This window comes from Equus przewalskii, chromosome 10 (assembly GCF_037783145.1).
Source record: "Equus przewalskii isolate Varuska chromosome 10, EquPr2, whole genome shotgun sequence".
Taxonomy (NCBI): domain Eukaryota; kingdom Metazoa; phylum Chordata; class Mammalia; order Perissodactyla; family Equidae; genus Equus; species Equus przewalskii.
In genome coordinates this window covers 36,547,854-36,575,397 of record NC_091840.1, presented here as the reverse complement: position 1 = coordinate 36,575,397, position 27,544 = coordinate 36,547,854, and the positions used below count along the sequence as shown (strand labels likewise).

The 27,544-nt window shown below is 41.4% G+C and overlaps 2 protein-coding genes across 15 annotated transcripts in view; one reads left to right on the top strand and one right to left on the bottom strand.

The window, feature by feature from the left end:
* TADA2A (transcriptional adaptor 2A) overlaps positions 1 to 7,423 on the bottom strand; it is a 49,597-nt gene extending 42,174 nt beyond the window's left edge. For 2 of the 6 annotated variants that reach the window (XM_070562433.1, XM_070562428.1), the window contains exons 1-2: positions 7,286 to 7,423; positions 5,020 to 5,143 (exon numbers count right to left, since the gene is read on the bottom strand). Coding sequence is in view for 2 of the 6 variants with exons in the window: in XM_070562428.1 (XP_070418529.1) it covers positions 5,020 to 5,044 (25 nt within the window). In the remaining 4 variants the exon portion in view is untranslated. Of the gene's footprint in view, positions 1 to 4,993; positions 5,144 to 6,947; positions 7,078 to 7,285 lie in introns of those variants that run through there. The other 4 variants (XM_070562431.1, XM_070562434.1, XM_070562429.1 and 1 more) reach the window with 4 other exon arrangements.
* A 2-nt stretch (positions 7,424 to 7,425) lies between these two features.
* The window catches only part of ACACA (acetyl-CoA carboxylase alpha), a 280,736-nt gene continuing 260,617 nt past the window's right edge, over positions 7,426 to 27,544 (top strand). For 4 of the 9 annotated variants that reach the window (XM_070562412.1, XM_070562410.1, XM_070562423.1 and 1 more), the window contains exons 1-2: positions 7,426 to 7,565; positions 7,670 to 7,939. In XM_070562412.1, coding sequence (XP_070418513.1) covers positions 7,902 to 7,939 — 38 coding nt within the window. In that variant the 5' untranslated portion in view covers positions 7,426 to 7,565; positions 7,670 to 7,901. Of the gene's footprint in view, positions 7,566 to 7,662; positions 7,940 to 9,843; positions 9,933 to 27,544 lie in introns of those variants that run through there. The other 5 variants (XM_070562418.1, XM_070562414.1, XM_070562411.1 and 2 more) reach the window with 4 other exon arrangements.

Genomic DNA, 27,544 nt, shown 5'->3' with positions numbered 1-27,544 from the left:
AAGGCATTTTGGAAATCTGAGGAGATGCTTTTTTGTTGCCACAATGACTCGGGAGCACTACTGGCATTTAGCAGGCAGGGACCAGGAATGCCAGATACCCTGCAACACTCAAGACATTCTTATACAACAAAGAACTCACTTGCATCCTGCACAACTTTCAAATGTCCCACCAGACATTCAAGTAGGTGAAAAACCTGCTCATAATTACATGACCTAGAACCTAATTCCATATTACATATAAGACAAAATGTTTTTTTGATAGTTTTAATATATATTGAATTTTCCAAGAAGGCAATGGCACGTACTTCTAGAGGAGATTGCACCTTGTTTCATTCGGAACTTTACCAAGAGTCGTTCAAGCTTGTGGAATTTCTCTGAGTCACCAATGCGACACACATGAATCACTGCATTTGTAGTTGTAAGATGCACAGTGATTCAACATATGGGTGCAAGCATCTGACTACTTAAGTCATTATGTCTTCTACTGTAATCACGTCTAAACATATGAAAATACATATTAGTTTATCATAAGTTGCATTACTTCATTATAAATTACTTCGCTTTTATTTGTCCTTTGTATTATAGTTATGGCATTATTATTTTTTTAAATCATGGGTGTAGATATATTATATTATCTGTGTATTTCATTTCCAAATAGTAAAAGGGGCTTTAAAAATATAAGGGGCTGGCCAGTGGTGCAGCAGTTAAATTTGCACGTTCCACTTTGGTGGTCTGGAGTTCACCATTTCGGATCTCATGTATGGACACGGTACCAATTGGCAAGCCATGCTATAGTAGGCATCCCACATATAAAGTGGAGGAAGACGGGCACAGATGGTGGCTCAGGGCCAGTCTTCCTCAGCAAAAAGAGGAGGATTGGCAGCAGATGTTAGCTCAGGGCTAATCTTCCCCCCTGAAAAAAGATAAATAAATAAAAAGAAATTACTAGGTCTCATAAGGTTGAGAACTAATCTAACGTTTCCTACTGGTGGGCATTTATACTGTTTCTAATTTTTCACTATTATAAACAATGCTGACGGGGGCCGGCCTGGTGGCACAGCAGTTAAGTTCTCAGGCTCTGCTTCGGAAACCTGGGATTCGCTGGTTCGGATCCCGGGTGCGGACATGGCACCGCTTGGCAAGCTATGCTGTGGTAGGCGTCCCACATATAAAGTAGAGGAAGATGGGCACGAATGTTGGCTCAAGGCCAGTCTTCGTCAGCAAAAAGAGGAGGACTGGCAGCAGATGTTAGCTGAGGGCTAATCTTCCGCAAAAAACAAAATCCAGAGACAGGGGCTGGCCTGGCGGCGCAGCGGTTAACTGCACACGTTCCACTTCTCGGCGGCCAGTGGTTCACCAGTTTGGATCCCGGGTTTGGACATGGTACTACTTGGCACGCCATGCTGCGGTAGGCGTCCCACATATAAAGTAGAGGAAGATGGGCATGGATGTTAGCACAGGGCCAGTCTTCCTCAGCAAAAAGAAGAGGATTGGCAGTAGTTAGCTCAGGGCTAATCTTCCTCAAAAAAAAAAAAGAAAGAAAATCCAGAGACAATAAAGGACTAATAAATTGACTGCATAAACAAAATAAACAAAAAACTCTTTTGGCAAAAAACACCATAAGCAAAGTAAAAAAGCAAATAAACTGGAAGAAAATATTTGGAAACATATCAGAGACAAAGGGCTAACATCCCTAATATACAAAGAACTTTTAAAAATTGAGAGAAAAAAAGACCAAAAATATTGTTGCAAAAGACATGAAGAGATAATTAGAAAAAAAGATATAAAATTAGCCCTTAAACATATGAAAAAAACATTCAACTTCACTCATAATGAGAGAAATTTACACTGAGATATAACTTCTCATGCATCAGACTGGCAAAAATTCAAAAGCTTGAATTTTCTTTCCTAGTAAGGCTGTGGGGAAATCGCTAGTCTCATATATTGCTGATGGGAACATATTCGAATATTATTTGTAATTGCAAAATACTACCTAGATGTCCAAGCGTTGGAATGTAGTTGAACGAACCATGGTGTACCCACACAATGGAGTACTATGCAACTATAAAAAAGAATGAGAAAATCTCTATAAACTAATATAACACTTCCAGGAACTACTATTAAGTGAAAAAGACCAAAGTGCAAAAGAGTATACATAGTATGCTGGCTTTCCTGTAAGAAATTAAGGAAAATTTTTAAAAAACATATATATATGTTTGCTTATCTTTGCAAAAAGAAATAAAGGACACGTAAACTAGAAAACAATAAAGTTGGACATCTGCAAAGGGCTGGGGGAGGGAGCATGGAATGGAGTGGAAGAGATACAGGAAGGGGTGACAATTCTCCAAATAAATCTTCTGGTATGGTTTTGACTTTTGGAAGTACATTTATGTTCTACAAAATAAAAAAATTAAGTCAGTAAATGTGAGAAGGGAAAATTGGAAGCAGAAGGAACAGATAAACCCAATCGTATTTCAAAAGAATACTATAACCACGCTGAAGAAGAAAAAAAAAAAAAAGAACCAATCCAGGTAACTTATGAATATTTAACAATCTACCTTCAGTCTTGGGTGATACAGGGGAGACTTGCAAACAAATCCTGAACTCATTGAAGCAGGTCTGTTTTATGTAGTGATATGTACAAAGCAATTCTGAAATAATTCTGGATGACTGAGCAAATAAGTAAATGTGATGTTGGGAGCCTGGTTTGCACTGAGGAAAGGACATACAAACAAGAAATGGGGGAAAACAAACAAACAAAAAGCCTATGAAGATGAACTGGAGGTACTACTGTGAAGACACAATTTCTAAAAAAAAGTATATGTATGGCTATATGCATGTATATATGAATATGTATGTATATTGGTATGTATGTATATAGCATATATGTACATATATTTCCTAGTTCTGTGGGCCAAAAGGGCCAAGAGGCAACGACACACGAGCAGCAATAAGCAATGACTACATCTTGGTCTCTAATGTCATTTCCCTCCAAAAGGAACCAGGGTTCCTCAGAGAAGTGCTGATTCCAGGGCTGTGGCAGAGCAGGTACAGGATGCACCTGGAACTTGTAAGATGCCAAAAAGTAAGGAGATGCTCAAAAATCTCATGGGGGATACGTCACAAAGATGTAAGAGCCAGCTTGAAGGGACCCACAGTGGTCAAACTCGGACAATCTGAGAACTGAAATAATTAAGTTCAATAAGCATAAACCATTGAAAAAATAGGAATTCATGTGTTCATACTTCTAACAAATAAGGGAGACAGGAGGTCCCTTGATTACAGTAGAATGTTAAACGCTAACTAGCAAATGTGAAGAGTGCTGGATTTGGGGGAAAAATCATCATTTTGCAGCCATTAAAGACTAGATCAGGCAAAAATCATCAATGGATGCTAAACCTAGAGAGAAATTTTAATGAGGAGTAAGATATTTTATGGCCTGAAAGTGTCTCCCTATGGGTTGCTTATTATATCCAAGGGAAAAAATAGAAATTATCCAGTGGAGAACTCAAACGGACACCTTGACTGGGTTTTCAAAATTAACATCACCAATGAGGGGTGGAGGGAGACCAGACAAACTCAAAATGAGAAACCTCTATCTTGAAAAAGAAGGGGAAAGGGCCTATATTCTTCAAAAGTGTCAATGTCACTCAAGACAAAGGCTGTGGAGACGTTTCAGTTTAAAGGAGACTAAAGGGAAAGAGCAACTTAATGTTAAGACCTGACCTCTAACTGTATCCTGTACTAGAAAGAAAACACCACCACCAAGAGATTATTGAGACAGCTGACAAAACTGGAATACGGATGGTAGGTTAGATAAAAGTATTTGATCCATGTTGAATTTACTAAAGTTGATAACTTTCTGAGGTTATATAATAGAATATTCCTATTCTTAGGAAATAAGCACTGAAGTACTTAGAGGTAAAAGGCCATGATATACTCGCAAATGACTGAAAAAAAAAATATGGGGGCCGGCCTGGAGGCGCAGCTGTTAAGTTCGCATGGTAAACTTCGGTGGCCTGTGGTTTGCCAGTTCAGATCCCGGGTGTGGACCTACACACCACTTGTCAGGTCATGCGGTGGCAAGCATTCCACATATAAAGTAGAGGAAGTTGGGAATGGATGTTAGCGCAAGGTCAGGCTTCCTCTGCAAAAAAGAGGCGGATTGGCAGTGGATGTTAGCTCAGGGCTAATCTTCCTCAAAAAAAAAAAAAAAAAAAAAACAGGTGTGTATGTCTATTTATAAATATAAATAAATAAATAAATATATGAGTTTACATTCCCAGCATTGGGACAATTCATTTAGGTTCTTTCTCTATGTGTAAAATGAGAGATTTGAACTAGATGTGTTTGAAGACTCCATTCTGTCCTAACTTTATGGAGGGAGTGTGATGAGAGAATAAATTAAAGCCCTTTTAAGAAATTGCTGAAGAAGAAACACCACCCCAAAGTGCCTATCGGATTTTTCCCATTGGGGTACTACTAACACCTAACAACAGATTTCTATTTCTGCCAAATGTCTTATCTTTAGAATCAGAGAAAAAGCAATATATTTTTTTCTCCATAGTTGTGGCTGCCTGAATTTATTTCACACATACACCATCACTCTCTGCATTATTATTACACTGTGGTTTACTCTTAGAACACAAGTTCCATCTAAAAGGGGGGAGGGGGCATTTCCTTTTTTCTACCACTGACTCTTATCAAGGCATCTAAAATACGTTATTGGTTCTAATGAAAAATCCAACTGCTTTTTTAAGCCTAACTGCAGGTTAATCATATTATGCCTGGTCCATCTGAGCTTAGTTTTCTTATAAGACCTAGAGTAATATGTTTGTGTCATGTGTTCAGTGGGCAATCAATAAATATTGGTTCATTTTATTTCGATTTGATACTCTTAATCCTTTAGAATCAGATTCACAGAGCTTTAACTTCAAAGTGCTTATTTTTCTTCTTTGATCAACTTCCGTTTCAGTTTGCTACTAATATTCACCTGGGACTTGCTTCCACAGTACTTACTGCTAAAGGAACCCAAACGGTCCATGCCCTAATTGGCAAAGACTGCTGCTTTGATCCTCCTCAATGCAGCGCTCCTTCAAGATTTCAGAAATGGCCAACGCATACACCAAAGCTTGACGACCCCCTATGAACAAACAAAAGTGGCACATGGATCAGGAAATAATTCAAATGGACAAGATAAAGAGGAGATGATACAACGCACTCAACTCTACCACAACCTAGCTTTGTAATGCTAAGCATATCATTCCCTACAAGACTGTTTCCTCCTCTGTAAAATTGGTATGATAGAACAGCATCGACCTCCTAAAGTTGTTGTGAGAATATCAAAATCCACATAAATAATGTACTATAGTGCCTAACTCATAGTAAGCCCTCTATAAAGGCTACATATCCCTAATAAACAGCCATTGGTTTTCTCCGCCCAGCATCACTTCTTTCCTTAGCCCTCTTTCCTTTGGGAAACTGACTCTCCCACATTTCATATGGTTCTGGTGGGGTTGCCAATCATAATACTCCAACCCCCGCCCCCACAACACAGCAGCTAAGGCAACCAGACCTCTTCTTACAGAAATCTGAAATCTTCAGTAAGACATATAAGGACAGAAAGCAGTTGGCGCTCAGTCATTCACTAGTCAAAGAATTTGGTCTATGAGCTCCAGCTGCTGAATCCCCATCTCCAAGGGTGGCCCAACTGCTTAGTTTTTTTTCTCGTTTCTCTTTCCAATAATACTTCAATATGAATGAGTTTCTGTTACTAGAAACCAAGGAATCCTATCTGTTACAACATACATTTGTTCACTCTTTGAACAAAATATAATAGGTATGTACAATGTACAAAGTATCTTTTTGAAAGCAGAAATGAAATCATATTTCACACTAAGCCAAAAAAACATTTCTCCTCTTCTATACTCCCACAGCTTCTTATCTATCTCTTTTCTGGCATTTTTCACATTCTACTTTCCGAGGATTACTTCTGATTGCTGAAATTCTGAATTTCCCCCATTTTTAGACTAAATGAAAGCTGGGACTATATCCAATACAAATTTGTAAGCCTTAAAGTACCAAGTACACAGAAAACTCAATAAACACAAACATTAGTTCTACAAAAGTTTAATTCATCTTTAGTTCTCCCGGAGTGACTTCCATTACCTGATATTTTTAGGTTGGGGAATAATTCATCATTAAGTGTATGCAACACTCATATAACATGGCTGTCAACGAACTTGTCTTTTCTTTTCTGGGGTGGGCTGTGGTGGGATGGTTCCCCCTCTGCTCTAGTTCCAGGAAAAGTTAGTCTTTGAAGTAAAATGAGTTTGGCAAGGGGTATTACGCCCTTAGTAACAAAATAATGGCCAACATTTATCGAACTTTTCTGACATGCCAGGAACTGTCGTACCACTGTATGTGGATTATCTCTTTGAATCCTCATAACCTTCTGCGACACGCTGCTTTTTCAAAGAAGGATAGGATGCTCTCAAAGAACGTTACTTGCACAATGCCTTACAGGTAGTGAATAGCAGCGCTGTTTCAACAGAGGTTAATAGAAATGGTCAAGCAAAGGATGGATAAACAGTCCGGTAAACCCTCCATGTCATAAGCACAATATTGCGATACGCAGAATCTTTCTTCCTCTCCTTTCTTCCCCCGAGACATCTGTGACACTAACTTGCTTGAAAGAATGGGTGCTAGCTCCAAATCAACATTTGCCAAATTCAGAGAAGTTACTGGGAGGAGGAAGGAAGGTAGTGGGAAGAGCAGCATTCAGCGTGGTGCAGAAGACAGGTGCAGGCTTCGGAGTTTTGCAGACGAGGTTCTAATCCTCACTTCGTTCCCTATTAGCTGAATGATCTTGGGCAAGTCATTTTACCCGAGCCCCAGTCAGTCTCAGCTCTGAGACGGAGCTGACCTACCTACTCTAGAAGGCCTACCTGGAAATTCAACGGAGAACATGGGGCAGGGGCAGGACACACAGTGGCTGTCACCAGCGCAGCGGAGCCAGGAATACCGCGGCTGTGGGCGTGCGGCACCGCCCAGAGGGCGGGATGGGCCTGACTCGCCGCGGGGCGGGGCCCAGGGGTCACGAGGGGTCCCGTGCCGCCCTCCCCCACAGCCCGCGTGGCCAGCGCCGCCCGCCACGTCTCCCCAGCCGCCGGGACCCAGCGCCCGCCCCTCTCCGCCAGCGCACCTCGCGCTCCCCGCTCCCCCTTGTCCCGCTAGGGGGGCTCGCAGCCCGCCGCCACCCGCCCTGCGGCGCCTCGTGCCTCACCTCGCCGCGTCCCCCTCCTCCGCGCCGCGGAGCCGCCAGCCACGCGCACGCGCGCCCAAGGGCTTGCGTGCTCGCTCCCGAGCGGCGCAGGCGCGAACCCGCTGCGTGTCGCGCGCCCGCCGCCGCCCCCTCGGCCCCCGTGCAGGCCCTCGTCGCGTGCTCGTCGCTGTCCTCCGCCAGGGGCCCGGGAGGATGGGGCTGAGCAGCTTCCCCGACACTTGAGCCCGAGCAGTTATCAGTTTGTCCGTGAGGCGCGTTGCCGGTCGCCAGAGGTTTGCCGGTGCGTGGTGCCGTTTGATCCCCTCCAGAGGGCGGTGAGGTGGAGCGGGCTGGTACTGTCCTGCTTTTGTGTTTTTAACGTTCCCACCCCTACCCCTGTTGCAGCAAAGGAAATTTGAGGCTAAGGGACTGGGCCCAAGGACGGCGAGCAGTGACCGCCTCTCCAGTCCAGGTCTTGCAGTGCTGCTCATGGATTAACCAGACTGACTGAATGGTTTAAGGGTAAACAGGGGACGTTTTACTCAGATGCTTCGGGAACGTCGAAATTACCTTCTTTGGAAAGAACCATTCCCTGTTTGGGCTTCAGAGGCCCAGATTGAGGCGCAATGATGAGAGGATGTGGTGGTCCACTCTGATGTCAATCTTGAGGGCTAGGTATGTCCCAACATCTCTTGTTACTACTAATTATTATCATAGCTACCACTTGTGGAGTATTTATTGCATGCCAGGTATTGTACAAAGGAGGTTATATACATGGTCTCATTTAATCTTCAAAAACAAGCTTATGAGGTAGGCACTATTATTATCCACATTTTCTAGGTGAAGATATTTAGACTTGGGTTTATAAATAACTTGGGATCATTACTGCCAGAAAGCCTTGGGGAAGGTGATTCAAACTGTGGTTTATCTTAACCATTATGCTGTTACGTCTTTTTAAAATTCTGTCTTTCATAAATTTGCCCAAAGTCTTTTAGAATTCATTTTCACATTCTGCCTGTGTGGCCTCGTTATTTTTTAGTCTATGAGTAATTCTAAAGAAAAAATCAGAGAATTTGCATGAGCAAAAATAATGTGAAAACCAGCTCCCACCATGTTAAATAAGCAGTTAACATTTTGGTAGATGCTCTTCCAGACATTTTCCTATGCATCGTGTCAATAAATACAGAGTAGTTTTGCATTTGATGTATCCTGAAAATCTATTCATTCATTCAACAAATATTTAAAGAGCAGACATTGTTCTAGGTGCTGGGAATTCAGCAGTGAACAAAACAAAGTCTCTGCCTCATATAATAGTGGGGAAGATTGACAATAAGCAATACACATAATATGTTACTAAATAATAGATAATGCCCCGTAATGTGGCAGGTTTTCTGGAAAAAAATAAGTCAGGATAAAGAGAGAAGACTGATGTGGGGATGCTCTTTTAGATGGAGTAGACAAGGAAGGCCTCTCGATGGAAGAGCACATAAGCAGAAATCTAATCATTAAATGAGGGAGGCAGGTATGTGAACTTCTAGAGGGAAACTATTCTAGGAGAAGAGAAACAGCGGTTGCAGTAGCCCTGAGATAGGGACTTGCTTGGCATGTTGGAGAAGAAGCAAGGAGACCAGTGTGGCTGGAGCAGAGCAAATTAGAGAAATAAGTTGGGAAACAGGCAGAAGCCAGATCATGTATCATCTGGTAAGCCATAGTTGGACTTTGGATTTTTGTTGGGATGTGATAGACTACCATGGAAGGGTTGAGAGCAAAGGAGTAACCAGATTGTTTTAAAAGGATCGCTGGCAGCTGTGTGGAGAGTAGATGGTAGAAACATTAAAATTGCCCTTTAAAGCAAAATTGTCCTTTTACACAGCAGTTCAGCAGATAGTTTACTAACACTGGTGTTTCACGTACACACCTTTACACCTTCACAGCGACTCTCACCTCCACATGGAGGAGATAGGGTCAAACACTTAGGATACCTTCATGTCTTTCTCACCTAAACTGAAATTTTTCGAGACTGGCTTGGGCATATATCCAGATCTGGATGTCACAATTGTCAACAAACTGAACATGAGTCATCAGTGTTGTACTATTGTGGAAAAAACAATCCCACATAATAGTGGAATCTGTTCATTAAAAACATAGCATTCAAGCACCTGAAAATTACCCTGCCTCTTCGATTGATGTTAGGCCCTCCTTAGAATTCGAAGCCCCAATTTAGTCATTGTGCTTAAGATAGATGTGGAGAAATTAAAAGGCACAGTGAGAGGAAGGATAAACCAGTGCTTTTCTGGGTTTTCACCTTCAGCAATGTAGTAGATAATGGCATTAATTGTAAGACCAGCTAAAGGGAAAGTGAAAGACCAGCTGAAGGAAGAACACTTTTTGAGAGGAAATTAAAAGTTCTGTTTCAGATGTGTTTTGCAGTCTGAGTGGAAATAACATGAGTTTAGAGCTCAGAGGAGAGGCCAGGGCTAAAACTGTTTAACTGTATTAGAGTTATTTCTTCAGATGTGTGTGTTCTTTAGACAGAGCATGAGGACAGACACTGTGTCTTTTCTTCTTTGTAACCTCAGTGCCCAGAAGTTCATCCTGGACGAATATCTGTGAAATGAACAAGTAAAGGCAAAGGTATGGATGAAGTCACTCAGGCAAAATGTATAAGGTAAAAAGAGAAGATATCCAATCTGTGCTTTCACTGGAGGTCCAAGCACCTGAACGTGACTTACAAGTAGGGTGACCATAAGTCCCAATTTGCTCGGGACAGTCTGATATACTGCTGTTGTCTCCGTGTAATTAGTAATATTGTCTCATTTCACTCTCAGAAGTGTCTCAGTTTGTACAATAAATTACATGGTCACTCCTTGTAGAAGGCCCATCAGGGTCTAGCGTCTCCCTGTTTCTTTGTCATTGCTGCCCTGTCTTACACCTCATTCTCCAGCCAGATGAAATACTTTTATTTCCCCTTATACGCTCTCTTATTTCCAAGCTTCCTTTGCCAGTGTACCTCCACTTCAACTTAGACATACCTCCTTGGGAACGTGTCTCTTGACCCCCAAGTCTGGGTTAAGTAGCCCTCTTACATGCTTCCAGTGCACCCTGTGTTTAACCTGTCATAGCAGAGATGACTAAGTGCCTTGTTGCTCCCCTGACTAAATATGTCTGTGAAGGAACCTGAAAAAACATGTTTTGTCCTCTTTAAGGCAGAAATTTATGTTAATAATATCCAAGATCAGTCCATGTTGGACTAATACTTTTGAAGACTGATCTTCAGGACAGACTAATGGCACATTCTCCAAGCCCTTCCATTCTTAACTAACTGAGGAGATTGACTTTTTTTTTTAAGACTATGATAGTTTACAACCTTGTGAAATTTCAGTTGTACATTATTGTTAATTATGTTGTGGGTACACCATTTCACCCTTTGTGCCCTCCCCCCACCCCACCCCCCCTTCACCTGGTAACCACGGATCAGATCTCCTTGTCTGTATGTTAACTTCCACCTATGAGTGGAGTCATACAGAGTTCGTCTTTCTTTGTCTGGCTTATTTCATTTAACATAATTCCCTCAAGGTCCATCCATGTTGTTGTGAATGGGACGATTTTGTCCTTTTTTATGGCTGAGTAGTATTCCATTGTGTGTGTGTGTGTGTGTGTGTGTGTATGTGTGTATGTGTATGTGTATGTATATATGTATACACACCGTATCTTCTTTATCCAATCATCAGTTGATGGGCACTTAGGTTGGTTCCACATCTTGGCTATTGTAAATAATGCTGCAATGAACATAGGGGTGCATGGGACTTTTGGAATTGCTGATTTCAGGTTCTTAGGATAGATATCCAGTAGTGGGATGGCTGGGTCATAAGGTATTTCTATTTTTAACTTTTTGAGAAATCTCCATACTGTTTTCCGTAGTGGCTGCACCAGTTTGCACTCCCACCAACAGTGTATGAGGGTTCCTTTTTCTCCACAACCTCTCCAACATTTGTCACTCTTGGTTTTGGATATTTTTGCCATTCTAACAGGTGTAAGGTGATATCTTAGTGTAGTTTTTTATTTTTTTTTTATTGAGTTATTGATAGGTTACAATCTTGTGAAATTTCAATTGTACATTAATGTTTGTCAGTCATGTTGTAGGTGCACCACTTCACCCTTTGTGCCCACCCCCCACCCCACCTTTCCCCTGGTATCCACTAAACTGTTCTTGGTCCATAGTTTTAAATTCCTCATATGAGTGGAGTCATACACAGATTATCTTTCTCTCGCTGGCTTATTTCACTTAACATAATTCTCTCAAGGTCCATCCATGTTATTGCAAATGGAATGATTTTGTTCTGTTTTGCAGCTGAGTAGTATTCCATTGTATATATGTACCACATCTTCTTTATCCATTCGTCTGTTGATGGGCACTTAGGTTGCTTCCACGTCTTGGCTATTGTAAACAGTGCTGCAATAAACATTGGGGTGCATAGGACTTTTGGGATTGCTGACTTCAAGCTCTTTGGATAAATACCCAGTAGTGGGATGGCTGGATCGTATGGTAGTTCTATTTTTAGTTTTTTGAGGAATCTCCATACTGTTTTCCCTAGTGGCTGCACCAGTTTGCATTCCCACCAGCAGTGTATGAGGGTTCCTTTTTCTCTGCAACCTCTCCAACATTCGTTGCTATTAGTTTTAGATATTTTTGTCATTCTAACGGGTGTAAGGTGATATCTTAGTGTAGTTTTGATTTGCATTTCCCTGATGATTAGTGATGATGAGCATCTTTTCATGTGTCTATTGGCCATCGTATATCTTCTGTGGAGAAATGTCTGTTTATGTCCCCTGCCCATTTTTTGATTGGGTTGTTTGATTTTTTGTTGTTGAGCTGTGTGAGTTCTTTATATATTATGGAGATTAACCCTTTGTCAGATAAGTAACTTGTAAATATTTTTTCCCACTTAGTGGGCTGTTTTTTTGTTTCAATCCTGTTTTCCCTTGCCTTGAAGAAGCTCTTTAGTCTGATGAAGTCCCATTTGTTTTTTCTTTCTATTGTTTCCCTCGTCTGAGGAGTTATGGTGTTCGAAAAGATTCTTTTGAAACTGATGTCAAAGAGTGTACTGCCTGTGTTCTCTTCTAGAAGACTTATTGTTTCAGGCCTAATCTTTAGGTCTTTGATCCATTTTGAGTTTATTTTTGTGAATGGTGAAAAAGAATGGTCAATTTTCATTCTTTTACATGTGGCCGTGCAGTTTTCCCAGCACCATTTGTTGAAGAGACTTTCTTTTCTCCGTTGTAGGCCCTCGGCTCCTTTGTCAAAGATTATCTGTCCATAGGAGGAGACTGACTTTTGAACTCGAAACCCACCAAGGAAAATTGTGTCTTACTGTCAGGCTTTGTAATGTGGCTACCATTGACTGAGTCCAGAATATCCCACAGCTCCTCTTCAACCACTCAGCTGCTGTGGTTAGAATCCGAAGTGCAGTTTCTGAGCCTCCCTCCCTGTGGAAATGATTCTTTACCATTTCCCGTTACCTACTATGTCCTGAGTGCTTATCAACTTTCTCTCATTTAATACTTATTTTTCCTGTAACCAAGGTGGCTCTTTGTAGTTTGGTATACAAACAGATAAAAACAGAAAGTCTAAAAGTCTACCTATATCTTGCAGGTTGCAACGTCCTCCCCTTTAAATTCTGAGGTATACCCAGTCATTGTAAATTAGCCAGAGATTGAGGTCCGCAGCAGAGCCCTTTGCCATTTACAGGGGCTCTTCAAGGCCAGGAGTTTTCCTGTGACCCACTCAGTAGAAAGGGCTTCACCCCACAAAAGGCCTGAGCCTGAAGGGTTTCGGCTCTTAGCTCTCAGCTCCTTGAGTTCATACACCAAGGTACTTTCACAGAAGTGCTGACTCCCCCACAGCCCAGCTGAGGATTGGTTCCAGCTTCTTAGACTCTGCTGCTGCCTCTTGTATTCAGGAACATTGCCCTCCTCCTTTCTGTCTCCCTTACTGTACCCCTATCTTTGTTCCTTTGTGGCCATCCTAAGCAAAGGAGTTAGGGAATCCTTTTTCTTCCAGAAGGTTCCTGACTGCTTATTTAACTTGATCCACCCCACCTGTGACCAGTCTGCAGAGGAAGGGTTGAAGCACTTCTGCTAATGTACTTGAAGAAATATATGGTCTACATATAGCCATTTCTCCACACAGTGGCCTGTCTGGGGTGCTTCTATGTAAGTAAGAGAGCCCTAAAGGTCTCAAAAATGAGCAGAAGGGAAAAGCAATTTCTACTAAAGGGCCCTGCTGCATCCCACTTTACAGATGAGGAAAAACGAGGCTCAGAGAGGTAAAACCACTTGCCCAAAGTAATTCAGTTACTAAGTAGCACAGCCGTAATTAAAATCAGATCTGTCCAACTGTAGCTAATAAACTGCCACTGACTATTTAAAACTGAAGAATTAGCTGGTGTCAGGATTTTCATAATGCCATGGCCGTTAAGCAGAGTTTTCATGACGAGGCCTTTGCTGCCCATCTTTTCTGCCTCTTCTTCACCTGACTCACTTCTTTTTGATCTACACAAAGTGTAGGATATCTGTCTCATGAGTCACCAGGCTTTGGGTAGAATCCAAAAAATTACGTGAACTAGGAATGTATTGTGCTGAGTGACTTCTGTTTATCAGAAAAATTTAAAATGCCTGCTAGGCAGCCCAGCTGCATCCTTTTCAGCCTGAAGTACAGAGCGTCCACCTTTTGACTATCAAAACAGCTCCTAAAGTATTGTCGTTTGATGACAGGCAAATGACAATACTTTTGCAACCGATAAGTGCCTAATAAATGTTGGAAATATGATTTGTAAGGAACCTGGCACAGTTTAATGTAACTGAAAAAGCATGGACTTTGAAGTTTTCTTGAATTTGAATCCTGTCTCTACCCTTTACTACCTTCAAGAATTTAGACAAGTGATCATCTTTCTATGATCTATTTACCTCTTTTCTCCTCATATGTAAAATAAAAATAATGCCTAATTCATAAGAGTTTTGTAAGGATGTAATGATATATGTCTAGTACCTAGTTCATGGTGGGAGTCAAATGAATTATAATTGTAATTTTCATTTTAATTCCAGAAGTCCTCTAGAGGATGACCCTGGGACTCATTTAGAAGTTGTTCTAGGCTAGGCTGGCTAGTTCTCAGCAATGGAATTTTTTTGTTATTTGAATTGAGAACTATCTCCTGGAAACCTATAGGTTTCCAGAACACCGAGCAATTAAACTGATTTTTTTTGCTACCCGCTTCTTTAGCACCTTCCTTACTATACAAAACTAAGGAGGGTATACATTATCTGACAGGTCACAGGGCAAATATGTAGTTGCAATCGAGGATGGACTATCTAGCCTTACCTCAAATGCAGAACAAACTTAGGAGCTGTGTCCCATTTAACTAATGTAAATAGTGAGCAGACTTATGCATTAAGCATTTACCTATAAGACCGTTCCTTAGAGTATAGAGTGAGTACTTTACTATTGTAATCAAATAAAATTTATAACAGGGTTAATCTGATGCATATTTAATAATATATGTAATTGTTATTGAGCTGCATGATAATTGGGCCTTAAATGTTAAGCTGTTTACATAAATGACTGTAATTGGTTCTTTTTACACAGCCAAAGATATTTTTTAGTATTTGCTCACTTTATTAATTTTCTAGAATCTACAATCATGCCAAGGACAACATTTTTCTCTGAAACCCTTTACTGTTTAATCATGTGCTCAAGCACAAACACAATCTTCAAAATGACACAGCAGTGAGGGCTGGCCCAGTGGCTGAGTGGCTAAGTTCTTGCGCTCCACTTCGGTGGCCCAGGGTTTTGCCAATTCAAATCGTGGGCACAGACATGGCACCGCTCGTCAAGCCATGGTGAGGCGGCATCCCACATGCCACAACTAGAAGGACCCACAACTAAAAATACACAATTATGTACCAGGGGGCTTTGGGGAGAAAAAGAAAAAATAAAATCGTTTTTCTCTTTGAGGAAGATTAGCCCTGAGCTAACTACTGCCAATCCTCCTCTTTTTGCTGAGGAAGACTGGCCCTGAGCTAACATCCATACCCATCTTCCTCTACCCCATATGTGGGATGCCTACTACAACATGGCTTTTGCCAAGCAGTGCCATGTCTGCAGCCGGGACCCGAACCAGTGAACCCCGGGCCACCGAGAAGCGGACCGTGTGAACTTAATCGCTGCGCCACTGGGCCAGCCCCAGAAAAATTAAATCTTTAAAAAAAACAAAACAGCAGGGTTCTCCTCCCAACTTCGTACTAAAAATAGCTACTGTTCAAGGCTCTCTGTATATATTTTTTCCCTTTACTCCTTAAAAACCCTTTAGGGGAGGTGCTGTAACTCCCATTTTATTAATGCAGAAACTGATGCTCAGAGAGTGTAAGCAGGCAGCATAGCAGAGATTCAAACTTCTATCCCCAACCTCTAACCACTACTTTATACAACCTCAGGAGGTAGTATATCCCAGCTGAAATATGTAAAGTTTTTAGGAAATGGAATGGCTTCTGAGAAATACAGAATATGTATAATATATCCAAAGGGAGGACGACTCAACCTGAAAGAGGGAGGGGTTAGTTAGTAATGGAAGAGTTGGAGCCTATTGAAGCTAACTTTCTTAGTGGCCATTCAAGGAAGAGTCTTGGCCAATGAATTTCAAGCATAATTGTTCCATTATAGGCCATTATATTGTAGCGGTACCATATCAGCCTAGTGCCGTCAAATATTTGAATTTTAGAACTAATTCTCCTTATTCTGATTCCTTAAGAAAAAATCAGTATGGGGTCAAACTAGTGTTTCTCAACCTTTTTATCTTTTTATCTTTTTTTGAGGAAGATTAGCCCTGAGCTAACTACTGCCAGTCCTCCTCTTTTTGCTGAGGAAGCCTGGCCCTGAGCTAACATCTGTGCCCATCGTCCTCTACTTTATATGTGGGACGCCTACCACAGCATGGCGTGCCAAGCAGTGCCATGTCTGCACCCAGGATCCAAACCAGTGAACCCCGGGCCACCGAGAAGCAGAATGTGCACACTTAACCACTGCACCACCAGGCTGGCCCCTCAACCTTTTTATCGTTATTGCCAGCCCTAAAGAGTCTTTTTAGACATCTTTTTCCTGACCACTTCTCCCAATTAATTTTTTTTTTAAGATTTTATTTTTCCTTTTTGTCCCCAAAGCCCCCTGGTACATAGTTGTGTATTTTTAGTTGTGGGTCCTTCTAGTTGTGGCATGTGGAATGCCGCCTCATCATGGCTTGATGAGCGGTGCCATGTCCCTGCCCAGGAATTGATCCGGCGAAACCCTGGGCCGCCAAAGCAGAGTGCGAGAACTTACACACTCGGCCACGGGGCCGGCCCCCAGAGCATACTTTTTAATTTGAAATTTCTAGGGCGTTCTTATGTGTCATTCCTTCATTCCATAAATATTTATGGAGCCCTACTATAGGCCAAGGACTGTGCCAGGTACTAGGGATTCAAAGACTAATGAAATAGTCTCTGCTCTCAGAAAGAAGCTCAATGTCCAGTTGAGGAGACAGATATTCAGGCAAATAATTACAGTACAAGATAGTATGTGCTGTAACAGAGATGTGCTAGGTACACTGAGGATTCCCAGAATAGATTAATCAATTCCAGGGAGAATTAGGTCTCTGGGGAAGTGATGAGTTAAGTGTTGGAGAGGAGTGGGAAGGAAATTCCAAGCAGAAAGAACAAATTATTCAAATGGGAAAAGCATGAAATAGCATGGCCAGTTTGGTCAGTCTGACTGGAGTACAGAGAGCAAGAAAGAGGAGGGCCACTTACATGAAGTTGCATGGATAGACAGAGGTCAGACCGTGGCGGGCTTTGCACTTTGCTCCAGAGGCCATGGAGAGCCAGTGCAGCATTTTGAACTGAGGAGTGGTATTATCACTAATCTGGGTTTTTAGACCTATCTCTCTGGCGGTGACGTGGACTGAAAAGTGGCAAACTGAAACGTCAGCAGTACAAGTAAGAAATGATGAGGGCTTGAACTAGCATCGTTGGAATGAGGATGAGAGAGAAGAAATGGATTTCAGGTGTTTCAGAAGTAAGTCATTAAATAGGGCGGAGAAAAGTAAGTAAGGTGGTAGAATTAAAGATGATTCTCAAATGCCCAGCTTGTTCAGCTGGGTGAATAATGGTGCTGCTCAACCAGAGAGGGAACATAAGGCAAAGAGCAGACACGAAGAGGAAAAGGACAGGTTTTGTTCAGGATGTGTTGGTTTGAGGTGTCTGGAGGATGGATAGGTGACATTCACTAGGCAGATTCAAAAGCTAAAGGAGAGCTCTAGGTCAGAGATACAGATTAGGGAATCAGCACAAAATGATGGAAATTTTGAAGCCACAGGAGAAGATGAGATTGCCTGAGCTCATTGAATGGAAAAAGCAAAGAAGGGTGAAGAATAGAAACTTGGCTGATGACAACAGGTATAAGACAGAGGAAGAGCCCCTAGGCCAGAAAGGGAGAAGTCGATTTGAGAGAAGTGACAGTAAAGATGGGGGGTGGGAGGTAGTCAGCAGAGCATTATTAAGGCCTGATAGGCCCTAAATAACTAAAAATATTATGGTGCTTCCTGTGTAATTTAAAATAATATAAGCTATAAAGTACGTGTAAGGGAGGTCTGCCAAAGTTCTGATTTTTCCCTGTGGGGACCTCTGATCCTCTGATTGTATCCTCTTCATCGTCATTATTTTGGTGCTCCTGATTTGCTAGTGCCCTAAGAACATGTGTATTCACCTGCTCAGGAATCTAGCAATATGGCACTGAGAGTACATCAAGGAAAATAGATTAGTCAACAATGCCAGATACTACACAGAAGTCAACAATAACAGTTAAACAGTCCTCATCGGAAGAAAAGAAAAAGTGCCAATTATACCAGCATGTGGGTAGACAGATGTACTAGTGGAACAAATAAAAAGCCCAGAAATAAACCAAAAAACATATAGGAACTTAGTATATGATAAAGATGGGCTACTGAATAAGTGGTGTGGACTATGGCATAACCATCTGGGGAAAAAATAAATATCAATCTATACCGCACACCAAGATAAACTCCAAATGGATTAAATATTTAAATAAAAATTGAAAGCTATAATAAAATATGAGAAAATTCCTTCATAATCTTGGCATGGGGAAAGGAAATCTTTTTAACTGTGACTCCAAATACAGAACGCATAAAAGCAGAAGTTAATCATTTGACCACACAAAACTCAAAATTCCTCCAGAGCTTGGGCCGGCCCGGTGGCACAGCGGTTAGGTTTGCACGTTCTGCTTCTCGGAGGCCCGGGGTTCGCCGGTTCGGATCCCGGGTGTGCACATGGCACCACTTGGCAAAAGCCATGCTGTGGTAGGCGTCCCACATATAAAGTAGAGGAAGATGATCATGGATGTTAGCTCAGGGCCAGACTTCCTCGGCAAAAAGAGGAGGATTGGCAGCAGTTAGCTCAGGGTTAATCTTCCTCCCGAAAAAAAAAAATTTCTCCAGAGCAAAATAACACCTTACACAATGTCAAAACATAAATGAAAAAAGTGTTTGCAGCTTATATCACAAAGGGCTAATCTTCCTAATATAAAGAAATAGATAAGAAAGAGATCAATCACTCTAAGAAATATCAATGAAAGATATAAATTCACAGGGCTCATGTGTCATGGTTAAGAGCATAGAGATTTTGAGGTCAGCTACCTGTGTTGGCATCCTAGCTCTGCCACTTGCTAGTTTTGTGACAAGCTCTTGGGCAAGTCTCTGATTCTGTTTTCTCTTCTATAAAATAAAGGTAATAATTGTAGCTACTTCAGAGGGTTAAGTGAGATGAATGCCAGGCTGGCGACTCATGGTAAAAGAGGGAAGGATACAGAGAAGATGGGTTCTGAATTTCTGGTTATCTGGGAACCTTCAAGGGTAAAGAGATTCAGGGAAGAGAACCAACTCAACTCCCATCTGTCTCTTGTTTGGTTAAGGGCAGTTATTTACTAAGTTCCTACGAGTGTCAGGCACAGCCCTAAACCTAGGGATACAGTGTAAGTAAAATAGACATAGTCCCTGCCCTCAGTGTAGCTTACCTCTATAAGACAAAGAGGCATCAATCCAATGCCACAGAAATACATAACTACAAACAGATGAACACCATGAAGGAAGTGTACATTATAAAAGAGTATAGCAGGGAAGCTGGTGGACTTTGGGAGTCAGGGAGGGCTCTATTAAGGAGGTGGCTATTGAATCAATACTTGAAAGATGAGTAGGAGTTAAATAGGCAAATAGTAATGAAGGAAGGGGAAGGTGACATGAGGGAGTGGAAAGAGTGTTCAAGGCAGATCGGCATAGGCCCTGAGGCAAGAAAGAAGGAAGCTAGTCCACTGTGGCCAAAGCTAGAATAATGAGAATTGTAGGGGAAAATGAGCCTGGAGAGGGAGGCAGGCTGGGCTATTTAGGGCCTTGGCAGTCTTGTTAAGGATTTGGGGCTTTGTCCTGCTGGCAGTGGGAAGTCACTGAATGGTTTCTGTAGCAGAAGAGTAACAAGATCAAATTTACATTTTGCAAAGCTCACTGCCTGCAGTCTGGAGATTCAAGAGAGGCAAGAGAGTGGCTGCGGGGGGTAGTTTCAGAGGCTATTGTGGTAGTTCAGGCCAATATGCTGATAATGCTCCCTAACTTATTTTCCTATCAGTACTTTACCAGAAGACAACGCTTTTATTCTTACATAGTAGATATACATCAAATGTTAGCTATTATTATTATCTACAGTTAGAGATAAAAGGCTTAAAATTAATCCACCAGGAAGAATGAGCCCATTGGAGTGAATTTCATTGAAAGTATAGATATGGGAATCAGATTATTTCCTTTCTAGATAGGAGGGAGGGAGCTAGAAGGGTAAACAGTGATATGCAGCAGGGAGAAGGAGGCCAGACAGACTTCCCTAATGTTGTGTTGCTCTGGCACAGCGACTATCTGTTCTGCCAAAGTTCATCTTCCCTGTGCTTAGAGAAATAAAAATGTTGGGCAAAGGTACTTTATGGCTTACCCTGGAGGGCCCAGTGCTTTTTAGTGGAAAATAGACCCAAGAGTTTAGATGTTGGTGCATGTTGCAGTTCTTTTCAACACTATGGAGTCGTTATAAATGTGTAGGAAAACAATAAATAAATCATTCTGAAATTGAACCGAGGCATTACCTAGCTGATTTAATTTCAAAATAAGACAATGACAGATACTAGTAGTTTTTTGAGAGCTGCTCTTTTCTCTTCCTGCCATAAAGAATTGAATAGGGTTGGAACGTGCTGACGACCCAACTACCCTATTTTGTCAGGTACGTGTCAGCAAAGCACAGTCCTTCAAGGTTGGAGTCCTTGAGATGCTTCTAAGAAATATGGTCAGTTTTGTGGGACATATTGACACTTAGGCATAAGTGTCAGTAGCTTTTTAAATGCCATCAGGGAGGCAAAATGGAAACTAGATTCTTGGAGTCAAATGGGACTTCCAGAGCTTCATAGCCTGACAGTTGGTTAATTTATGTGTAAATCTGCATGTTGAGGAATATTATATTAGAAATACACTTTGGATTGTACCATGTTTCACAGACAAAGGATTAGTATTCAGGAATATAGCCAGGAATACGAGACTTCCACAACTCAATAAAAAGACTGATAACCCAATAGAAAAAAAGGGAGAGGTTATAAGCAAGCAAGAAAAGGTCTGAAGGCAAATAAATTTATGGAAAGATGCTCAACCTCACTGCTAAGCAGGAAAATACACATAAGAATAATGACATACTACTTCAATAGCCACCAGATTGGCAGAAACTTTAAAGTCTGAAATTTCCAAGTTAGGGATGATGTGGAATAGTAGGGACTCTGCTGATGGTAGGAATGTATTTGGTACAACCACTTTGTAGAGCCATGTGCAGGCTAGCAGAGTTGAAGATGTATGTGTCCTATGACTCATGAGTCCTATTCCTTGGCATATGTCCAGACTTAGTCACGTCCAAGAAAATTCATTGTAGAAAAAATAAACTGTCTGATATTATCATATGCATAGTTTATAAGTCTTCACTTTCAGTCTCTTCTGTTGAATATTTGATTCTTCTAGAGGGTAATAAGGACTTTACCCTATAGCCTGCACTGTTTATTCTTCTTTTCCAGTATATTAGGGAGCAGTAGTGACCTGAATAAGTCTTTGGAGAGTCTTCTGTGCATCATCTTATTCTGGGGACACCATGACACCATACCTCCAGACATATCCTTCTCCCTTCGATTTTAAGTTTTAAAAAATAGAACTAAGGGGCTGGCCTGGTGGCGCAGCTCTTAAGTTCGCATGTTCTGCTTCTCGGTGGCCCAGGGTTCGCCGGTTTGGATCCCGGGTGCGCACATGGCACTGCTTGGCAAGCCACCTGTAGTAGGCATCCCACATATGGGGTAGAGGAAGATGGGCATGGATGTTAGCTCAGGGCCACTCTTTCTCAGCAAAAAGAGGAGGATTGGCAGTAGTTAGCTCAGGGCTAATCTTCCTCAAAAAAAAAAAAATGAAAGTAGAACTAAGGGGCCAGCCCAGTGGCGCAGCGGTTAAGTTCGCATGTTCTGCTTCTCGATGGCCCGGGGTTCGCCAGTTGCGATCCCGGTGTGCACATGGCACCACTTGGCAAAAAGCCTTGCTGTGGTAGGGGTCCCACGTATAAAGTAGAGGAAGATGGGCATGGATGTTAGCTCAGAGCCAGTCTTCCTCAGCAAAAAGAGGAGAATTGGCAGTAGTTAGCTCAGGGCTAATTTTCCTCAAAAAAAAAGAAAAGAAAACTTAAAACAGGACAAAATTTGGCTGTTATGAATGTTTTTTCTCCTTTAGGGCAGTAATACAGGCTTCACATTTGTTCTCATTGGCTTATTTTACATTTAATTATTTATGTCCACTCCTTTTTTCGGAGGATAAAGATAGCAACTTCAGCCACTGGGTGGCGCAAATTCACAAAAGTCTGGTGAAAGTTCCTAAATTACAGCCCAAGGTGCACCTGTTGGTACACTGCACCCTGTGAAGTAGGGTTAGGTAGAAGGAAAGACTTTTGGGGCCTGAAATCTAAGAATAGATGTGGATCCAGGTTCCCTAGGAGTTCAGATTAAGGGAGTTTTTAGTATCATAACTGGCAAGTCAAGTCACTGAATAAGAGACAGAAAAGAAAAGGACAAAGAGAAGCATTGAGATAAGGAGCAAGAAGAGAAGAATGAACAGATAAAGAAATATGAGAGAAAAGAATATATTAAGTCCAGAGAAATGAATTCAAGTGTTACCAGCAATTACAGGGTGGTCCTTCATTGGTTTGCATTTACCTAGTAACCAACAGCAGCTTTGATGTAAAAATAAAGGTTACCTCATTTTCTTCTGCAAAGTCAGTTATGCTACCCTCATCTGTCCATTTAATGGTGACATTATCAACAAATTTTTTTAGTGTCTGCTATGAACATGGTGCTTTGTTGGATACAAAGTAATATAGAGATATACAAATTAACACAGACACTCCAGGCATCAAGCAGAAGAACTAGGAAGTAGACATAAAAAGATAAATAACATGCCGTCCCCATGGCCGAGTGGTTAAGTTCGCATGCTCCGCTTCGATGGCCCAGGGTTTCGCTGGTTTGAATCCTGGGCACGGACATGACACCGCTCATCAGGTCATGCTGAGACAGCATCCCACATGCCACTTTTGGAAGGACCTACAATTAAACATACACAACCCTGTACTGGGGGGCTTTGGGGAGAAAAAGGAAAAATAAAATCTTTAAAAAAAAAAAACCTCCAGGGGGACTCCGTCATACGGGGACCCCACACTTTAAAAAAACAAAAAAGATAAATAACTCAAGGCAGCATGAGGGCCATGTGTGAACTCGGGAAATAGAATCCTTTCTGAGAGTAGGAGGGAAGGGTAGAGGCAGGAGTGGAGGATCAGAATGTGAGGGAGGAGGGCCCATAATATTGTCAGCCTGTCCAGGGCGAAAAAGAGAAGGGATTCTAGCCCCTAGTCATAGTATATATAGCAGCTCTTCTGTGGAAAATGGTGAGTTCTCGACATAAAGATAGGAAAAGTGCTCTAGGTCAGAATCTTCTGGACAATAGTTAAAGAGGCTCCAAACCCAGGATGGGTAGGGGAGGAAGGGGAGGGGAGAACAGTTAGGACTAGAACCTCCCTTAAGTCCCTATCTGATTAGTAACCCAGAAAACAAGGGGTGCTAATGGTCTGTTCAGTTCTTTCTGAAGCCCAGAGAGTCCTTGGTCACTTTGATTTTTGAGATCACGGGTGTATCTAAAAAGATGAAGAAATAGCAAAACAGAGATATAAAATTGTTGTATATTTTAAGTGTTTATATTGAACAAAGCCATGCTTTTAACAATTATGACTATTTATTTAATGTCGTTCAGCAGTACCTTCAAAGTTTAATTATTTATTTATTTATTTTGTGAGGAAGATTGGCCCTGAGCTAACATCTGTACCAGTCTTCCTCTATTTTATATGGGATGCTGCCACAGCATGGCTTGGCGAATGGTGCTAGGTCCACACCCAGGATCCAAACCTGTGAACCCCGGGCCACTGAAGTGGAACGCACAAACTTAACCACTATACCACTGGGCTGGCCCCCTTCAAAAGTTTAAATTGGAGGTTTCTGTGAATGTGCCTTCTCTACCCTAAGCAACTACACCTTAATCTTTGGGCCTATCAAAAAGTATTGAGGTGACTTAGACCCTTAAAAAAGGTGGAATAGGGGCCAACCTGGTGGCACAGTGGTGAAGTTCATATGTTCTGCTTCAGCAGCCTGGGGTTCAATGGTTTGGATCCTAGGTGTGGACCTATGTCCCGCTTATCAAGCCATGCTGTGACAGGCGTCCCACATATAAAATAGAGGAAGACTGGCATGGATGTTAGCTCAGGGCCAGTCTTCCTCAGCTAAAAGAGAGGATTGGTGGCAGATGTTAGCTCAGGGCTAATCTTCCTCAAAAAAAAAAAGTAGAGTAACTTCGTATCCTCTGTACTCTAAGACTTGAAAAAAACACAACTTAATACTTGTCCTAACTGGACATATGGTTGTAATATAAGCCAAAAAAACAGAGGACAGGTTTAAAATGGTATGAAGAGCATTATGTTATTTGTGTAACATATATCTTTTTATGTATGTGTGTATATACTTATAATGTCTATAAAGAGATACATCAAAGTGTTAATGATGGTTATCTCTGGAAGGAAGGATTAGGTTAAATTTTTTTCTTTTATTCTTTATACTTTCCAGTCTTTCTAAAAATTGTTATAATGCAAATGTACCTTAATAGTTGAAAAACAAAGTGTAGTAACTTAATGAGAAAGAATTTGCAATAAAAACCTTGCTAGCTAGTCAGTTCCCAGAGGAATAATTGCTACTCCATAGAAACAGTGTTTTATCACATTGAGTCTCTAACTTAGTCTGTCATGGTGACGGGAGAATCGTGCCATGCTGTGAAGTGATCTGCAGACTAATGTTCACATCCCAAAGTCCACATGGGAGTTCTCCCTTCCCTTCTGCTCTTTCTCTTATCTCTTAGTTTTCAGAGATCCCTGGTGGCACAAGGGTATGGGATTCAAAATGGTTGACTGACTAGGCAGTCAGAAAATCCTCAGAGGGACCTTGCTTTGTCAGGGGAAATAAGTGGTCCCCAATGCAAAATAAACAATTTTGATTCCGTCAGTGAATTTCTGTAAAGAAAGTCGCTATAAATGTGACCCAAATTATACTCTTGCAGAAGATTAATGAGTGTAGACTTTGCCACAGATTTATCTTCTGGGAAATCTCATGTTTCTGGATTAAAGGACATTCTGTGGTGGATGAGGCTGGAATGGTGGGGGTGAATGTAGGCATCAGTCCTAGATCAAGAGCTTCTAAGTATAGAAGGCTTTTAATCCTTCTCCCTAGGGGTCTTGGAAAGGAGCAGTCTTTTTTTTTTTTCTCTATTTCATGGTCAGACTGAGCCATAGATGGCAGGATGAACTGGCGGCGATGTTGTGAATAGTGGCGGGGTGCAAATAATATACTCACTTATCCCAGTGGCGGCCCCAGTGCTCTGTCTTTCCACCTACTCTATTTTCAAAGCTCCATGGAACCTTAGGGCACCTTGAAGATTCCAGGGCTTCCTTGAAAACTGTTGTCATCCATGCTTTGTATCTGTTCCGTCTCTTCCAGGCTCAGGTTGAATTATTTTTTTTAATTGAGGTAACATTGGCTTATAACAGTATATAAATTTCAGGTGTACATCTTTATATTTCAACTTCTGTGTAAATTACATCATGTTCACCACCCAAAGACTACCATCCATCACCATACACATGTGCCCAGTCACCCCTTTCGTCCTCCTCCCTTGCCGCTTCCTCTCTGAAAACCACCGATCTAATCTCTGTATCTATGTGTTTGTTTATTGTTGTTTTTATCTTCTATTTATGAGAGAGATCATATGGTGTTTGACTTTCTCTCTCTAACTTATTTCACTTATTTCACCTCAGGGTCCATCCGTGTTGTCACAAATGGCAAGATTTCACCTTTTTATGGCTTAGTAGTAGTCCATTGTGTGTATACACCACATCTTCTTTATCCATTTGTCCCCTGATGAACACCTAGGTTGTTTCCAAGTCTTAGCTATTGTGAATAATGCTGCAGTGAACATAGGGGTGCATATATCTTTACACATTTCATGTTTTCTTTTTTTTCTTTTTATTTATTTGTTTTTTATTTTTTTGAGGAAGATTAGCCCTGAGCTAACATCTGCTGCCAATCCTCCTCTTTTTGCTGAGGAAGACTGGCCCTGAGCTAACATCTGTGCCCATCTTCCTGTGCTTTATATGTGGGACGCCTACCAGAGCATGGCATGCCAAGCGGTGCCATGTCCGCACCCGGGATCTGAACCAGTGAACCCTGGGCTGCCAAAGCGGAATGTGCGCACTTAACTGCTGCGCCGCCGGGCCAGCCCCTGCACATTGATGTTTTCATGCTCTTTGGATAAATACCCAGCTGTGGGAGAGCTGGATCGTAGTGTAGTTCTATTCTTAATCTTTTGAGGAATCTCCATACTTGTTTTCCATAGTGACTGTACCAGTTTGCATTCCCACCAGCAGTGTATGAAGGTTCCCTTTTCTCCGCATCCTTTCCAACACTTGTTATTTCTTGTCTTGTTAATTATAGTCATTCTGATGGGTGTGAGGTGATATCTCATTGTAGTTTTGACTTGCATTTCCCTAATAATTAGTGATATTGAACATTTTTTCATGTGCCTGTTGGCCATCTGTATGTCTTCTTTGGAAAAATGTTCAGATCTTTTGCCCATTTTTTAATTGGGTTGTTTTGTTGTTGTTGTTGAGATGTATGAGTTCTTTATGTATTTTGGATATTAACCCCTTATCAGATATATGGTTTGAAAATATCTTCTCCCAATTGTTAGGTTGTCTTTTCATTTTGTTGATGGTTTCCTTTGCTGTGCAGAGGCTTTTTAGTTTGATGTAGTCCCATTTGTTTATTTTTTCTATTGTTTCCCTTGCCTGGTCAGATATGGTATTTAAAAATATGCTGCTAAGACCAGTGTCAAAGGGTGTACTGCCTATGTTTTCTTCCAGAAGTTTTATGGTTTCAGGTCTTACATTCAAGCCTTTAATCCACTTTGAGTTAATTTTTGTGTATGCCGTAAGATAATGGTCTACTTTCATTCTTTTGCATGTGGCTGTCCAGTTTTCCCAACACCATTTATTGAAGAGACTTTCCTTTCTTCATTGTATGTTCTTGACTGCTTTGTTGACGATTGGCTCTCCATAGATGTGTGGTTTTATTTCTGGGCTCTCTATTCTGTTCCACTGATCTGTGTGTCTGTGTTTGTGCCAGTACCATGCTGTTTTGATTACGATAGCTTTGCAGCATATTTTGAAATCAGTGAGATACCTCCAGCTTTGTTCTTTTTTCTCAGGATGCCTTTGGCTATTCAGGGTGTTTTGTTGTTCCATATAAATTTTAGGGTTCTTTCTTCTATTTCTCTGAAAAATGTTATCAGAACTTTGATAGGGATTGCATTGAATCTGTAGATTGCTTTAGGAAGTATGGACATTTTAACTATATTAATTCTTCCAGTCCAATCCAAGAGCATCATTCCATTTCTTTCTCTCTCCTTCAATTTCTTTCAATATATTTTATTTTTCAACTATATTTTCAACTATCTTTTATAGTTTTCAATGTACAGGTCTTCC